The 16,730-nt window shown below is 48.3% G+C and overlaps 1 protein-coding gene across 1 annotated transcript in view; it reads left to right on the top strand.

The window, feature by feature from the left end:
- LOC122372081 (retinitis pigmentosa 1-like 1 protein) overlaps positions 1 to 16,689 on the top strand; it is a 41,914-nt gene extending 25,225 nt beyond the window's left edge. Inside the window, exons 2-7 of the mRNA XM_043348955.1 lie at positions 5,145 to 5,475; positions 5,751 to 6,752; positions 7,016 to 8,031; positions 8,346 to 8,411; positions 8,832 to 8,957; positions 15,886 to 16,689. Coding sequence (XP_043204890.1) covers positions 5,470 to 5,475; positions 5,751 to 6,752; positions 7,016 to 7,534 — 1,527 coding nt within the window. The 5' untranslated portion in view covers positions 5,145 to 5,469 and the 3' untranslated portion in view covers positions 7,535 to 8,031; positions 8,346 to 8,411; positions 8,832 to 8,957; positions 15,886 to 16,689. The remainder of the gene's footprint in view (positions 1 to 5,144; positions 5,476 to 5,750; positions 6,753 to 7,015; positions 8,032 to 8,345; positions 8,412 to 8,831; positions 8,958 to 15,885) is intronic.
- The last annotated feature ends 41 nt before the right edge of the window (positions 16,690 to 16,730 follow it).

The raw sequence follows: 16,730 nt of genomic DNA, 5'->3' as shown, positions 1-16,730 counted from the left end.
CCCTTCTGGCCGGCTGCAGTCACTGACATAGGATGATAGAAAGGGCACTGTTGGGGACCATTTAACGGCCGTCACCCACGCATCTCGCTCTCTCCCATTCAAACGCCCATATCGCCCTAGCCCTGCAATACGTTCCGCAATAAACCATCACGAGCGCCCACACAATGGCACTTAGCATCCGAATTGACCCAGCGTAATGTCGGCCGTATGCTAAGCAGGGTGCTATGCTCCTCCCACGAGAAACAAACATGGGTTAGTAGGGAAAATGTATTCAAAGTCTCTGAACGCTTCAGGCCCAAATTGGTGCTAGCGGCCTATCCTACTTGTAGTCCCCTGAGATTTCATGGCACGCGCTGTAGTGAGTTGGGCGCTAGCGGCGGCCGGGGAAACTGGTGTTAGCGCTCTACTCTGCGATGCAGTCTCTGGGAACTGCGACGCTTATTAGAGCTACTGGGCGCTAGCACCACATAACGGAAACAGCAAAGCGTAGAGCGGTGCTGGTGAATGGTGATGCCTGTTGGATTGGTACAGAAAAAAGATACCAAAAGCAAATATCACTTGTAGGGAATATGCCGAGTTCGTGAAGCTTATCATAAAAGTGAGCAACAAAACACAAATTTGTATGGGTATGCGCAGAAACATGAGCTCTGCTGTAAATTGTCCAGTCCATTGCCCATGTCATCAATCTAAAGACGAGCTAAGCTCTCCACCTGGCTCCTGAGCTGCCGGTCGCCCTGTCCACCGCCTAGCAACAGCCGGCCAGCTGTTGCTAGGTCACCCCCGGGGGTCAGGGCAGGTCAGCTGACCTTGACCGGCCGGCGGCCCCGGGCGACGGGCGGACAGAGGGGGAGGGAAAGAGGGTCGGAGACGGACCGAGACTGCACCTAGGGCTGGGGGTCACTGAGTCACGTTTTATTAGTATTGCTGCATATTATAGTCTATAATATGCAACAATTTCTATAATTTATAGAAAGTCAATGCGATAATAATACTTATAACAGCGAAGTGACATATCAACCTCTTTCTATCTGATAAAGCAATTATAAACAGAGGTATGACATGTAAATTGTAAAATGTGTCACCGCGTCTTTCACTGTAAGGCACTTGTACTAAAGTAGCTATACCCAGCATGCATAAAAGCTGATGGACTGAACCGCATTTTAGATAAGTATCGGTAGTTATGACATGGCGAAATGGGCGACATTTCAGACGGGCAAATGTCGGTTGGCCACTTGGTCTCGTTCATTTGGACGCCAGTAGCCGTCATTTCAACTTGAAGACAATAGCATGGTACAATGCGGCTATGTCAAACTTTCTACTTGCACCAGCAAAGCGCATGTTCCTTTTCAACAGTGCTTTTTCGCTGGAGTAGACTTGAGACTAACTGCTCCGAGCAACTCAGGGGCAATAGTACCGTTCATCACATTTTGTTCACCTACGCTACTTCAAATGTAAATAAACCTCTGGTGTCTGAAATTACTTCCTTTTTAAGCATCACGACCAACATGTTGGACCCTGGCACTAATGCACGTGTCGACCCAGATACAAGGCACAATCATAAAATACGCACACTCCCACGTGACCATGACTATTTTCCCACCTCCACCGGCGTGTGTTTTTCCGCGCTGCTGCCACCAAAACGTTCAAACAGCTCGCGGTAATAAGCTCCAAACAGTCCCACTGCCCCAGTGCACTAATCGCAGATCGTCTAATGTAGCCGCCAAGGTCACCTGTCCTGCGACCGGAAACGGTGGACTTCCGCTGGGCCCCAGAGACCGTGCCGCCGGCGTCAGGGAATCACACGGCGAAGCGGTTACTGTGGTCTAGAGGCTCCCACGGTGATATGTCATGTAAGGGATACTCTGTGATTATGATGTGATTATACCTTTTTAGAGGCAGTAATTTTGGTATGTGGGGTAAGAAAGCGCTAGGTTTGTAAATGGTAGGCATTGAAGATAGTAATTTACCCACGGTTCCCTGCTATCTAGAAAATATTTTTAGCCCCTGAAGGACAACAACACAGGGTGCCATTTTACGCAATGAACTAGCAAGTAGCTATAATAGCTTATTTAATCCATAAGCTGGTTACATTTTTAACGTGAATGGTGAAATATCATGTCTTCATGGAACTATCAACTTTACCTGTCAATCAAAGCTCAAGTTATACACCATACAGTTACCCTAAGAGGCAGTCTAGCGGTGGTCATTCACGCAGACTCCCCGTCCATATCTCCCTATAGCGCACATCTGGGCGTCTCTCTCACATCTCCCTCGAGCTCACTGGAGCGCGGCGGCCGCTTGTCGCCGCATCTGCGCCAGTTACTGTCGCCGCTGCGTCATTTAGCGTCACAGACGCGCCACGTATGGCGCCACCGGCAGCTGCAGACAGGCCCGAGAGATAAACTTATGGCTGCTCTCACTCGTTGGGAGCAATAGAGCTTAATTGTGTGCATTTCCATTTAATTTCACTGTGTTCATCCAGCCCCTAATTAAATAGACAATTGAGTAATCTGCACAACAGAAAAAGGTACGTTATGCGTCACTTTAAATAACTCTAAGACCACAAGGGTACCGACAATACATCATTAATCCATGTCATGTTTGTATTTTCTGAACTTGACAAAAGCAAGGAGAGTTGCCAGTGTGCCGCTAACAACTAAAATAAACGCTTTATGTTTTAGGATGGCGTGTGAATTTTCCAGTTTCACACTGAAACCAACGTCGCCTCTCTTCACACACGTCTCCCTCGTATAGCTACCGCTGGGCAGCACCCCAGGACACAGACAGCACCCCATGCTGTGCACCGGACCGTTTACCGCTAACCTAACGACCTCCGACTGGGAGGATCCATCAGACGCTTGTCACGTGTCCTACAACCACTTCGCCGCCTTGAACGGCCTTGAGTGACCTCGACGGACGAAGATGGAGGCGGGCGACCTTCGCCGAAATGCCGACTGGGTCAAGACTGGAGGAGGTGTTTACCGAAATTCGCACTAACGAGGCGCCCCACAGTTCTGTGTGCCGATTGGGGGAGGAGGTCAGGGGCAAACTGTCCGCTGTATTGTGTGAACACTGGTAAGGTGGGAGGACTGAGGTTGAATCAGAAATGGACAGGGAACATGACTGATTGCTATTCGCTCCAGGCGTGTGAGAGTTGCAAGAATGATGACTGAACAAGCTGACCAGATGTTTCTGTTGAAGATCGATCACGCAACGATGAAAAATGCAAGCAGATGTTACATCACGCGCTTGTGTCTCGAGACGTCTTGCGTGAGGTGGTCGTGACTGGCAATTTGGGCGGCAATTCTGCGTCGTGACCGTTTCGTGTGCTCGCGGAACGATCAGTGATCTCGCAAGCTCACTGCTACCGATGACTGGAGAACGCTTATCAATTATCATTGCAATGAATTGGTTTCGTTGCACCAATGGGCTGGTGAAATATATCGGAGCTAATTGCAGGAAACAATGATAGGCATTGCTTTCTATCAATTTCGTTCGGCTCCAAATATTTTACAATTTCAGGTACCTATCATTACAGAAGATACATTGCATCATCATTTGGGTAGCGCAGAAAAACTGTTCAATAAAATCAAACCATCATCATCGCTAAAAGTCGTGCATGAAGCCATCATCGCAAAACATGACATGGCAAGGCCGCGACCTGGCATCCTAACGATACATAAAATTGCCATGACATGATCTTACCACGACATGACACTGACATGACAATGTCATTACCGTGGCATGACTGACAATTCAGCAGCATAGCTCACTGAAGTTAGTGAATCGGTACCGACGTCACGTATGAGCGGCGGTGACCTTTGGTGACCCGTACTGACCTCTGCGACTTCCGGTGACCTCTCCGGCAGCGGCGAAACCGTGAGCATATCGCGCGTTAGAGTTTGTGTAATAATGATCCATCACCCCCTCGCAAAAAGAAACGCGATGGAGTTCATAGCTTCGATACTACCGAGCATTGGATTAGTGAATGAGTGCCTATAGTGCATTCATAGGGATCAAAAAAAGAAATATAACGTGAATTTTAAGAGTCCTCTTACCTATCGAAATAAGCAGTGTGTAAATAATAATAGATGAATTCGCGAAATGAGATCGAATGGACGCCCAATATCAGCACAAAATTATTTTCGTCTGTCTGTTATAAGGTTTCCAATCTATCTTCATAAAAAGGTTCCGTAATGTCTGTTAGTAATGCATTCTAGAGCGAGGCTCAAAAAGTATGTTTTGGTCACCGTCTCTAAGCCCTTGACAACTAGCTGTGAAAACAATTCCTTCCTCATCAACTCCACCAAAGATCTTTCCGCATTTTCAAGCCCTTCGCCCTAGACACTTCACTTTACGGGATCGTGACGGCTCACGGTGACCCCCTATACCTTCCGTGCGCTCCGCCGAGTCGCCGTCCCTGTAAATCTCCCCGCTGCCACTCCCGTCTCCAGGGTGAAAGTAAACCTTGTTACCGACTCAACCAAGCGGCCAAAGACGAAATGAATTCAGTCTCCGGTGGAATCGTTAGGTTTTCGGGGTAAGATGACGGGCCTCGAAACATGCAATGGTCGTAAATGAAAAAAGAGTTACACGAATCGGTAACTCGGTCTTATTTATAAAGGTCGTCAGGCCTTGCTGATCAAATTTTCACTCACGATTTTAACGATCTTCAAACAGTACGAAAGTTCGATTTCATTAGGCTCCATAAAAGTGTCAAATGTATAGCGTCTTAATCATATCAAATGGAAGTTCATGCCCCATAGCTGGCCGTTAGAACATACTAATAATGTTCCAACAATGTTCATAACTCCTTGTTCAATGCGTGCAGTTTTTGCAGCCCACCCTATTTCTTGCCGAGTTGCGCTAGCCCAGCTCTGATGTAGGTACTCATAAAATCAAATCCTCTGAAACTCTAAGAACTTATGATAAGCAGGTGTTTGAGCTTGAGTTTTGAGACCTAATATTTTTCATACTTCACTCTTACCTACCAAAACTGAACTGTTCACCACCAGCGGCCAATTTCATAAAGCTTGTTAGTATTTTACGAGGTGTGTTTTACAGCCTTTTATGAAATCAGCCACAGATCGCATTCGGGCACAAGCAATCACGGCAGTGACAAACTTTTCCTTTTCTACCGGCAGATATTCGTCGCCCTGGTGCTGGTCGCCAGCGCCCAGGGCTTCTTCCTGCACATATTCGGCCTGGGCGGCGGCAAGAAGAGGGGACGTGGACGGCACAGGGGTCGCGGCAAAGGTCACAGAGGTCAAAGAGGTCACGGCCACGGGGGCGGCGGCGGTGGATATGGCGGAGGGGGCGGAGGAGGAGGCGGGTACATCAAGGTGTTTCCGGTGACGTTTGACGAGCCGTCGACGAGCTACGGACCTCCATCAACAAGTTACGGACCTCCGCCGTCCACGAGTTACGGACCTCCTCCGTCCTCGGAGTACGGAGCGCCCTCGTCGGGTCATGGAGGTCAGTGTTTATTTCCCACAACTGATCCATTCGTAGTGGCTCATATCGAATGAGATAATTGTTATTCATTTCAGCTGGTAGGTAAATGGAACGCCATAATCGCAAAGTTAGTGTTAAAGAAATCAACTCAAAAATACACCAACCAATAGTGCCAGAGAGATCTAAAATCTTAGCGCTCAATTTTTTTTTTTAAGTTATGATATCAAGAGCATAGCTCAAATTCCTCCACGCCTAATGCATCAGAGCATAAGAACTATGCAACATCTTCTTCACAGGAGGAGGCGGCGGCGGAGGATACTCCGGTGGCGGCGGAGGGGGAGGTGGATATTCTGGAGGAGGCGGCGGAGGCCACGGAGGCGGCGGAGGCGGACATTCCGGAGGAGGAGGCGGGTACTCCGGCGGAGGCGGCGGCGGAAGCCACGGAGGCGGCGGAGGTGGATATTCCGGAGGCGGCGGCGGAGGCCACGGAGGCGGCGGAGGCGGACATTCCGGAGGAGGCGGAGGCGGGTACTCCGGCGGAGGCGGTGGAGGCGGCCATGGTGGAAGCGGAGGACATTCCGGAGGAGGAGGCGGGTACTCCGGCGGAGGCGGAGGCGGCGGACATTCCGGAGGCGGCGGAGGCGGACATTCCGGAGGAGGCGGAGGCGGAGGATACTCCGGAGGAGGAGGCGGGTACTCCGGCGGAGGCGGCGGCGGAAGCCACGGAGGCGGCGGAGGTGGATATTCCGGAGGCGGCGGCGGAAGCCACGGTGGCGGCGGAGGCGGACATTCCGGAGGAGGCGGAGGCGGGTACTCCGGCGGAGGCGGTGGAGGCGGCCATGGTGGAAGCGGAGGACATTCCGGAGGCGACGGAGGTGGCTATTCCGGCGGAGGCGGAAGCCACGGAGGCGGAGGCGGACATTCCGGAGGAGGAGGCGGAAGCGGATACTCTGGAGGCAGTGGAGGCGGAAGCCACGGAGGCGGCGGAGGCGGTCACGGAGGCGGAGGCGGAGGTGGCTATTCTGGAGGCGGCGGTGGAGGCGGACACTCCGGAGGAGGCGGATATTCCGGAGGCGGAGGCGGAGGTGGAGGCGGTTACTCTGGAGGCGGAGGCGGAAGCCACGGAGGCGGCGGAGGCGGGTATTCTGGAGGCGGCGGTGGAAGCGGACACTCCGGAGGCGGAGGAGGCGGATATTCCGGAGGCGGAGGTGGAGGCGGTTACTCTGGAGGCGGAGGCGGAAGCCATGGAGGCGGCGGAGGTGGCTATTCTGGCGGCGGTGGAGGAGAAATCATTACTGGTGAGGGCTCTGTTTGACAGTGACATATCACAGCGACATTTAGAGGCATCGATGAACTTTTTGAAGTCTGAGAATCTTTGAAAAAGTGTTAGGTTCTGGCTTCAAAATATTTGTTTCTAGAAAATTTAACAGAAAACAAATAAAAATTCATTACGTTATAATGTCAAAACATGTGATGTAGGTATCCAGCTACCTCTTTCGCCTGAAACGTAATGGTGCGTTTGGCTGTCTATTGCTGACCTTTTTTCTTTTTTACTTTTCAGGCCATGGGTCAGCCGCGGCCCCGTCTGGCGACTATTCGGCCCCGTCTTCCGGCTACTCTGCCCCGTCCTCCGACTACTCTGCCCCATCCTCCGACTACTCTGCCCCATCCTCGGGCTACTCTGCCCCTGTGTCCATGTTTATCATGGACGCCCCTGACCTCAGTCAGGGTCCATCAGGGGGATACAGTGCCCCCAGTTCTCAGGGCGGCGTGGGTCAGGACTACGGAGCGCCCGCAGGGGGTGTGGGACAGTCCTACAGTGCACCCAGCTCGGGAGGAAGTGTGGGACAGTCCTATAGCGCTCCTTCTTCAGGGGGTGGTGTTGGCCAATCTTACAGTGCCCCTTCTTCCGGGGGAAATATTGGCCAGGCTTACAGTGCACCTAGCTCCGGAGGAAGCGTTGGCCAATCTTACAGTGCGCCTAGCACTGGAGGAAATATTGGCCAGTCTTACAGTGCCCCTAGTAATGGAGGTAGCGTTGGCCAATCCTACAGTGTGCCCTCCTCAGGAGGAAGCGTAGGTCAATCTTACAGCGCTCCTTCTTCTGGAGGAAACATTGGACAGTCCTACAACGCACCATCTTCAGAAGGAAGCGTTGGCCAGTCTTACAACGCCCCTTCTACGTCAGGAGGAAGTGTAGGCCAATCTTACAGTGCGCCAAGCACTGGAGGAAATATTGGGCAATCCTACAGCGCCCCTTCTTCAGGAGGAGGAAGCATTGGCCAATCCTACAATGCTCCTAGCTCTGGAGGTAGCGTTGGACAGTCCTATAGCGCCCCTGGCTCAGGAGGTAGTGTGGGCCAATCCTACAGTGCGCCCTCCACCAGCATCGACCAGTCCTACAGCGGTCCCTCGCAGTCCCTCAGCGACCCTGTGTTCGTCGGTACTGGGCTGAGCAGTGGTGGCGGCTCGGTCAGTAACTACATAGACGGTGGCGCCTCTGGCGGCGGTAGTGTGGACCAGAGTTACAGCGGTCCCCAGCAGGTGTCGGCGGGCCAAGACTACTCGGCGCCTCAGGTGAGGGGATCGATGAATTCACCGACATTTACGACAGCAGTGCTTATATTTTACGGGTATTGGAAGGTGTCGCTAGAAAAGTTAAGTTAATGATTTGTTTTTAGAGAGCTGTCGTAACTCGTACTTTGCTACAATAATATCAATACATGATTGTCTATTTGTCGAGACGTAACCAAGTGCTCAAAGTTTGTAAGACAAACTTCCAAGTCAATTGTTTTCGTTATGTCATGAAAGTGCCTTCATATGACCTGGGTTGACCCATAAGCCCAGTCTGCGTGTCAGAGACCTGAATTGACCTGTGGTGACCCCGAAAGGTGACCCCGGTGATCCAGTCGACTTCTAACGACTACGGGCCGCCAGCGGACGCCATCAACATTCAGGTGACCATAAAATCGGCAATTTTTTATTTAGAGCTACCAAGCCAATAGTTAATAATTCTACAATGTCAGCGACTTACCTTTAGGTGCTATAGGTATAGCACCACGAGTCAAAAATAATTTGATACACTAGCAACCATGATTGTGTTTGAGGCCTGAGGGCTTAGTTTTTTAACTTTTCTTGAGACCACTTCCGGGCTATGGGACAAGATGAGATGAATAAGGCTGATACATTAGGGGAGTCAATCACCGATAGTACACTGCACTCGCCGAACCCACTCCGTTGGTGCTGCCTACGGGAATGTCTCGATGGGACAGGGATGGAACAGGCCACTTAGCCGCTGAGGCGACCACCCCAAGCTGAGTGGACGCAATGTAAACTGTAAAGTAACCGTCAGCCCTGACTGATTCCTCCGTTCACAGGCGCCGATCACAGCTCAAATCAACTCGGCAATCACGCAGAACGCGTTACCCAACATTGGGCTGGACGGAGCGCCACCTATAGGCGACGTCGGAGTTGCAACTTACCAGTGACCGCCGCTATGCAGGGTGAGGGCGCTGAGGTAGCTACCAAATCGATCGATGAGACATGAGTATAGATGAAGTCAAGAGAGACCGCATCCATTCAGTTTGTTCATTTGTGAGTTAATTAAAATTTAAAATAGTCCGAAGTCACCATAAGTTGGCTGCCACTGCAAGTGCACCAGACACTACAAAAGAAGAACCTAAGTCGTATGCACACAACTGCCAACTGGCCTGGATAGTGGACAAGGGCGGCGCCACCGTGGGGGCAGTGGGGGCAGACTGCCCCCACTGCACAGTGGGCCGGGCGGCCGCCAGGAGCGCTGGAAATTATTTGCGCTCGAGTTATCGTTCAACTGACTGTGAAAACATTTCATTTACAACGTTTAGCGAGATACCACACCAATAAGATGTAAATTCAAGACTTCTAATACCATGCATGCATGCATGTTGCAATTTGCATACACTGCACTTAGTTTACTGAGGAGTTCAAAAGGCGTCATTCCTGGTAAGATTTTAACACACTTCCCGGCACTCACAGTTTCTCCATTAATGACCGACACATGAATTGGTCAAGGATACAATCTTCTCTCTCTCTCTCTCTCTCTCTCTCTCTCTCTCTCTCTCTCTCTCTCTCTCTCTCTCTCTCTCTCTCTCTCTCTCTCTCTCTCTCTCTCTCTCTGTCTCTCTGTCTCTCTGTCTCTCTGTCTCTCTGTCTCTCTGTCTCTCTGTCTCTCTGTCTCTCTGTCTCTCTGTCTCTCTGTCTCTCTGTCTCTCTGTCTCTCTGTCTCTCTGTCTCTCTGTCTCTCTGTCTCCCTGTCTCCCTGTCTCCCTGTCTCCCTGTCTCTCTCTCTCTCTCTCTCTCTCTCTCTCTCTCTCTCTCTCTCTCTCTCTCTCTCTCTCTCTCTCTCTCTCTCTTTCTCTCTCTCTCTCTCTCTCTCTCTCTCTTTCTCTCTCTCTCTCTCTCTCTCTCTCTCTCTCTCTCTCTCTCTCTCTCTCTCTCTCTCTCTCTCTCTCTCTCTCTCTCTCTCTATCTGAGGGTCGAGGCTTCGCATCGGAGGGTCGAGGCTTCGCATCGACCCTCCCCTGCCTGTTGTAGGATATAGAACCCCTCATATTGAAGGATATATTTCTTAAACTAGCAGGGAAAAGCATACAAAATCGACTACGGTTGGAAAGTGTAACACTAGCCCAATCTTTTTATACCGTCAAAATTAGGTGCCCGAAGTTACATTTTTATAAACGTATAATTTAATACATCTTTAATATTTCCTCTAATATTTTTGAAACCTGCTGCAAGCTTACTATATATAGGATCAAGTGAGTGATCCCAATGAATTCGGTTATGAATACGATCACAATATGCCCCTGTAGAAGGTATTGTAAAGTTCAGAGCGCTGGGCATCCCCGTTTTTGCACTGTCGCGAAAATAAGGTTTCGCATCGACCCTCCCCTGCCTGTTGTAGGATATAGAAACCCTCATATTGAAGGCTATATTTCTTAAACTAGCAGGGAAAAGCAGAAAAAATCGACTACGGTTGGAAAGTACAACACTAGCCCAATCTTACTATGCCGTCATAATTAGGTGCCCGAAATCACATGTTTGAAAGAAATGTAACTCAATGTATCCTTAGTATTTTCTCTAATATTTTTGAAAAATGCTGCAAGCTCACTTTTTATAGGATCAAGTGAGTGATCCCAATGAATTCGTTTATGAATACGATCACAACATGCCCCTGTAGAAGCTATTGTAAAGTTCAGCGCGCTGGGCAACCCCGTTTTTGCACTGTCGCGAAAATAATGTTTCGCATCGACCCTCCCCTGCCTGTTGTAGGATATAGAACCCCTCATATTGAAGGCTATATTTCTTAAACTAGCAGGGAAAAGCAGAAGAAATCGACTACGGTTGGAAACTACAACACCAGCGCAATCTTATTATGCCGTCAGAATTAGGTGCACGAAATCACATGTTTGAAAAAATATAATTCAATGTATCCTTAATATGTCCTCTGATATTTTTGAAACATGCTGCAAGCTTACTATATATAGGATCAAGTGAGTGATCCCAATGAATTCGGTTATGAATACGATCACAATATGCCCCTGTAGAAGCTATTGTAAAGTTCAGCGCGATGCGCATCCCCGTTTTTGCACCATCGCGTATATAAGGCTTCGCATCGACCCTCCCCTGCCTATTGTAGGATATATAAATGAAGCAATTTGCAATTTTCAGGGCTCAAACGATAGAAAATTGAATTTTCTACAAGATGGTTATCTCGGATTTTCAAAATATTGAGTTTTAGGGGTCCAAAATGTCAAACCAAATTTTGAGAAAAATTTGATTTTTTCAAAAATTTGAATTTTTCAAAAAAATGAGACAAGTTGTCCTCGGGCATCAAAAGAAGAATCAGCATGCAAAATTTCAAGTCCGTAGCTCAATATTTGGTTGCTATAGAGGGCGCAAAAAGTAACAAAATATCCAATTTCATTTTTCAAACTCAAATTTTTGGTACTTATAGGGGTCGTAGAGCAAAACAAAAGACATTTTTGGAATCCTGAGATAAAACTGCATCAGATAGCATGTTTTGAATTCAAAATTTTGAATTTTGAAAATTTCGAATTTTTAACCCCTTTTTTCACTTTTTCACCATTTTGCGGGGGTCAAATCTCCAAATTCTTGCCACCATCGTGTTCTACGTCCAAAACTACCCCAAAAACATGTGTCACACGGTATTTAAATGTTATTTTGAAAATTCGACTTTGTGTGACCTTTGGTGACCTGACCTTGACCTTGACCTGTGCTCCAATTCGCTTTAGACACAATAAGACTTTTCTTACATCTTTTGGGCACATGCCAAGAAATTTTGAGCTCGCTGCTGTCGGTAGTTCGGTCTCTGGGGCCCAAAATGAAAACCCCTATTTTTACCTTTGACCTGACCTTGACCTCAAGTTTGACCTGAGAACCAAATTTAAGTATTCATCAGATGCGTCTTGTTTAGAGCTTTCGTTTGCCGCCTCGCCTGTCCCGCTGCGACTAACCGTTCTCGAGTTATGGGCTGGGGACGTCTGACGGCCCCCCCCCCCAGCAAGTGGTGTTATGAAAATACCCCAGCAAATGCCGGGTTAAAACAAGTTTTAAATGCTAATCGAACACATCTTGTTGAGACCTTTCGATCGCTGCCATGCGCATCTCGCTGCGACCATTTGTTCGCAAGTTATAGGCTAAGGACGTTCACTACCCCTCTCCCAACCAGATGGTATAAAAATACCCCAGCAAATGCCAGTATAGCTCCTAAACTAGCAGCGAAAAGCAGAAAAAATCGACAACGGTTCGAAAGTACAACACTTGCCCAATCTTATTATGCCGTCAGAATTAGGTGCCAAAAATAACGTTTTTATATAAGTCTAATTGAATATAAGCTTATGTAGATGTCTGCAACATGTTGCAAACTCACTATTTAGAGTGCAATCAGATGAGTGAGCCCAATGAAATTGGTTATGAACATGATCACAATAACCGTGTGCATCATGTGCAGTCGTTTATTTTCACCAATAAGATGTTCATTCATGAGAAAAGAGCAATTCAAAATCTAGTCGAAATCGTTCAGATAGCCGCTTCATTCCCTAACCGTCAGTTAGACTGTGTTCGGAGCTGAATATTGGCCGTGACATCGGTCTCATACTTATTCACGGCACGGCATCGTATCCTATGATCAATTTCGAGTCTGTGGGTATTAATTTTTTGCACCCTGAGCACGTTTCATTTTTCGGCATTTCTAGCGCTCCTGGCGGCCGGCCGGCCTACTGTGCACTGGAAGGAGGCCGTGGGGGCAAGACTATGTTTTTGCCCCCACAAAATTTGGCTGATGTTGAAAAGGGAACAGAAGACCGTTCATGATAGGCGGTTATATAGTACGCCTGTTTTTTTTTTTACGGTCCCCGTATCAAGTGCATCAGCAGAACGTTCGTTCTCGGACCGGCTGTCGCATATCTCCTATTCCCACTCATTCTCCTTATACTCATTTTCATTCGCCAGTAGGCTGCCCTCGAGCTTGACCTCGAGGAGGTTGAGAGGCAGTTTGTCAAAAGTCGGCCAGAGAAGAGATCACCCTCTTAATTGGGAACCCTTAGATTGAGACTGAGCTCAGGGAGGTATGACAAAATGTGATAGGTATGTATATCCGGGTTACCTGGAAATGTATGTGGGTCGCCCTAATGGAGCTTATTCTGGTATATCAATCGTGTGTGAGAGAATCGCACATATACGATAAAACATATACGTACACACATATACGTACTACGGGATAAAAGAAAACTAGGTAGGTACTGACTATTGTTTTGAGGAATACACCATTTTACATCTCAACGAACCGGAACAACATAACGTTTTCACAGGTTTGTGTCTCGCAATCTACATAGTTTTATAGTTTTATTTGCTCACGACCTTAACCCTCGCCGGCCGAGGGGGGGGGGCGGGTGCCGCCCCCCCATAGGTTTTTTTTTTCGCGATAGCTCCGAACACGCTGGCGATAGAGAGCTGAAACTTGGCATACCTGACCTTTGATCCAAGCCGCATCTTTTGACACCAACCGCATTTTTGGGTCAGGTCAGGTCACTGACCTATGACGTCATAAGTGAACCTCTGCACGGTCTTCAGATGTCGCAACTTCGCAACGCCCTCACTGCCAGAGGAGATGTCACAGGGAAATGAAACTTGCAGGATCTAGTATCCATTATGAGTCCCACAACTTGTATATCTCGGATTTTTCCTAAAGGTCATATGAGGTCAGGTCATTTTCGTGACCTCACCATTATAAGTCAATGGGGAAAAATGAAAACTGCTATTCTGGCGCCGGGAACGATCTCCAACTATCTCAAGCACACAGAATCGTGATTTGATGCACTCCTTGCAAGGTTAGATGCGTCACTTTTGCAATGTTGACCTTGCGTGACGTCATTTATGACGTCATCAAGGTCATATTAGTTTTTCGTCAATAACTCTTGATCAAATTGAGCTAGCGAGTCGGGAAAGCCACCAATGGACTCAGGAAGACCTGCCGAATCGAATGATATGCGACATGACCTCTTTCGACCAACTTCGTGACCTGGGGGTACTGACCTGACCTTGACCTGAGGTCAACACCCCAAGTTGACCTGACCCGGACAAAAAGTATATCATTCGACGCGCCTGAGCGAGACGAACACGATGCTGCCAAAATCGGCGCTCTGCGGCCGTTTTTTTGCGAAGTTATTCACCAAAAACTGAACCGTACCTTGGGGCACTTGACCTGACCTCAGAGGTCACCGGTTGACCTAGGACCTTAAAATCGGGTACCAATCTCTGCGTCTCGTAACGGCGCACACGCTCGTTTTTTCCGCGACGCGCTAGCTCCACCAGGGGCGAAACGGCGAGGGGGGGGGGGTCGTACCCGCCCCCCCCCCCTCGGCCGGCGCGTATGTAGAAAACCAATAGGTCCGGCGAGGGTTAACCCGCCCGGGCCCGGGGAGTAATCCCAACCTCCGCAACCCGGGGTAGCCCTCCCCCCCCCCCTCCACCCACCTGTCTAACTCCGTAAATAAGGCAGCTACGGAAACGAAAATGGTACCAAACGAAAGGTACCTACGAGAAGATTCTAAACCACCTCAACTTTTTGACCTCAGGTCAATGTTCAAGGTCAGAAGTCAAGGTCAAAGGCACAAACCGACACTTCTGTAGTGGTCTCAAAGTACGTGTTCCAGAGGACGGTGTGGTGCATAAAACCGGCTAAAATGGATGTTAAACGAAAGAAGATAGTCTGGGGATTCCGATAATGTGCATAACATTCAAAGTCAACGTCACGGTCATGCTCAAAATTGACCACAAACTTTGCACTTTTTCTTTTATTTTGTATACCTACCTACTACATTCCGAGATGTTTTGAAATGTGTTGAAGCTTAGCGGACCTCTATTTGTGCTGTAGCTTACGATACAAGGCTGCTACAAGGTCAAAGTCACAAGAGAGTATTCTTGCTAAAAGCTATTTCGCTTTTTCAAGTCAGGCATAATAATTAAGACCTGTTTTGCCATCCTGAGGTTAGAGCCTCAGTGAATGCTTAGAGCAAAATGGACAATCGTGATCAGCGGCTACGAAATCATCACAAACGACCTTTCATGAGTCAAAGTCAACCGGAGGTCATTCGAGGTCATATGAGGTCAACATAAAACTTGACCCTTTCCAAACAATATTGTGTTATTCGACACGGTCTCGACGAGACGAATGCGAAGGTACCTACAACTGCCGTAGCTCTAGGACCATTTTTGTTGAAGTTATTTGCGAAAAAAAAAACTAAAGCCCCAGCTGGGGGTCGTTGACCTGACCTCTGACCTCAGGTCACCAAAGTCACTTAAGCATTGTTTTCTAGGTAAAATGCTACACAACCGTGCTCGTAATTTGTCGTTATCTCTAAAACACTATTTTTGGCAGCTGGTTGAAGTTCACGTCTGTGACGCCGAAGTTTGCCGTGCAGGAGTCTAGAAAAATCGGCCCTGAGACGTTATCAAGGAGGCTAGGTCCATTTTTTTTTTGCTTCAAAGATGTGAAATATATGGGGGATAAGGTACAGCAAGGTCCTCTTTTTATCCCTAAGCGTTCATGTTCATGAGGTATCGCAAATATTCGCCAGCGGGAGGCGAATACCCCCCCCCCCCTCCCTTCCGGGCCCGCGAGGGTTAATGGTTAAGTTCAATACGTATGCATGAAACCTGAAACCATAATAATTTTGAATAGCAACATCTAGGGGCAAGGTGGTCATGGATTTTGCAGATCGGCGTATCAGACAACAGTCCGCGGGTCACCTCAAGCTTGCCCCCACTGGCGAAAATCCGTGGCGCCGCCACTGATAGTGGATACCCACATTCGTTGACCCCAACCAGAAGGATATGTCATAGTTATTATGCGCCTTTGTTCTTTTTCAGGGAGGGATCTGGTCATCCATGCTAGTTTTGTTCAATCCGTTTCTACAAGGACTGAACAACAAACTGGCAGGCTGCCAATGCAATGAAGGAGTCTCAGTCAAACACTGTTACCATGGTTACGACGGCGTCTATTAGTCAGCTGATTGCACAGTGATGGCGGCTATATAGTGGAAAGAGGGAATGGCTCAAGATGACCTCTTGGCTCTTTGAAGTGTGGGGAAAGGTGATGCTGCGTTAGTTTTGCTTGCAATGCAACGCAGAGACATTTTACGCAGCCATATGCAACGAACTTATTCGCGTTTCTGATGGCATCCGCATGATATAAGGAAATGGAGGATCGGATGTTTTGTATTGAGCGATGCCCCATTGATTTGCGTGTGCATGAACTTCGACTGTATTTGAAGATAATGGAGCGACTGCTTGAATGTATTTAGCCCTCAGATTATCTAAACTGCAAGCCGTTCCTACGTGTCGTCCCGCTTGGCAGTAAGTGAATTTGCTCACTTGCATTTTGCAGTACGGGCCCATGTTGAAACACGTTGCTTTTATGAATGTTCTTACGCGATTTTTCAATCCCATTCCTAATGCCTTGACTATCGCCATTGAAAGTGTAGAATTTTATACAAGTAGAGTTGCGGATGAATGCATTGGAATCGACCTAAACCTTCGATTCGAGTCGTTCCGCTGTAATCGTGTTTAGGTATCATTTTGGCGTATGTCAACGTGCAGCTGCAGTGATGGATGCGTGTACCTATTTTGTACGATTCATTCCTAACGAAATACACGGACGTGTTGTGTTATAAATCAAGGATGTACCGAATTGGAGGGGACATGATACGACAGAG

The sequence above is a fragment of the Amphibalanus amphitrite genome, unplaced genomic scaffold (assembly GCF_019059575.1).
Source record: "Amphibalanus amphitrite isolate SeventyFive unplaced genomic scaffold, NRLGWU_Aamphi_draft 001312F_arrow, whole genome shotgun sequence".
Classification (NCBI taxonomy): Eukaryota; Metazoa; Arthropoda; class Thecostraca; order Balanomorpha; family Balanidae; genus Amphibalanus; species Amphibalanus amphitrite.
The sequence above is the reverse complement of the archived record's forward strand: the minus strand, read 5'-3'. Positions and strand labels throughout refer to the sequence as shown.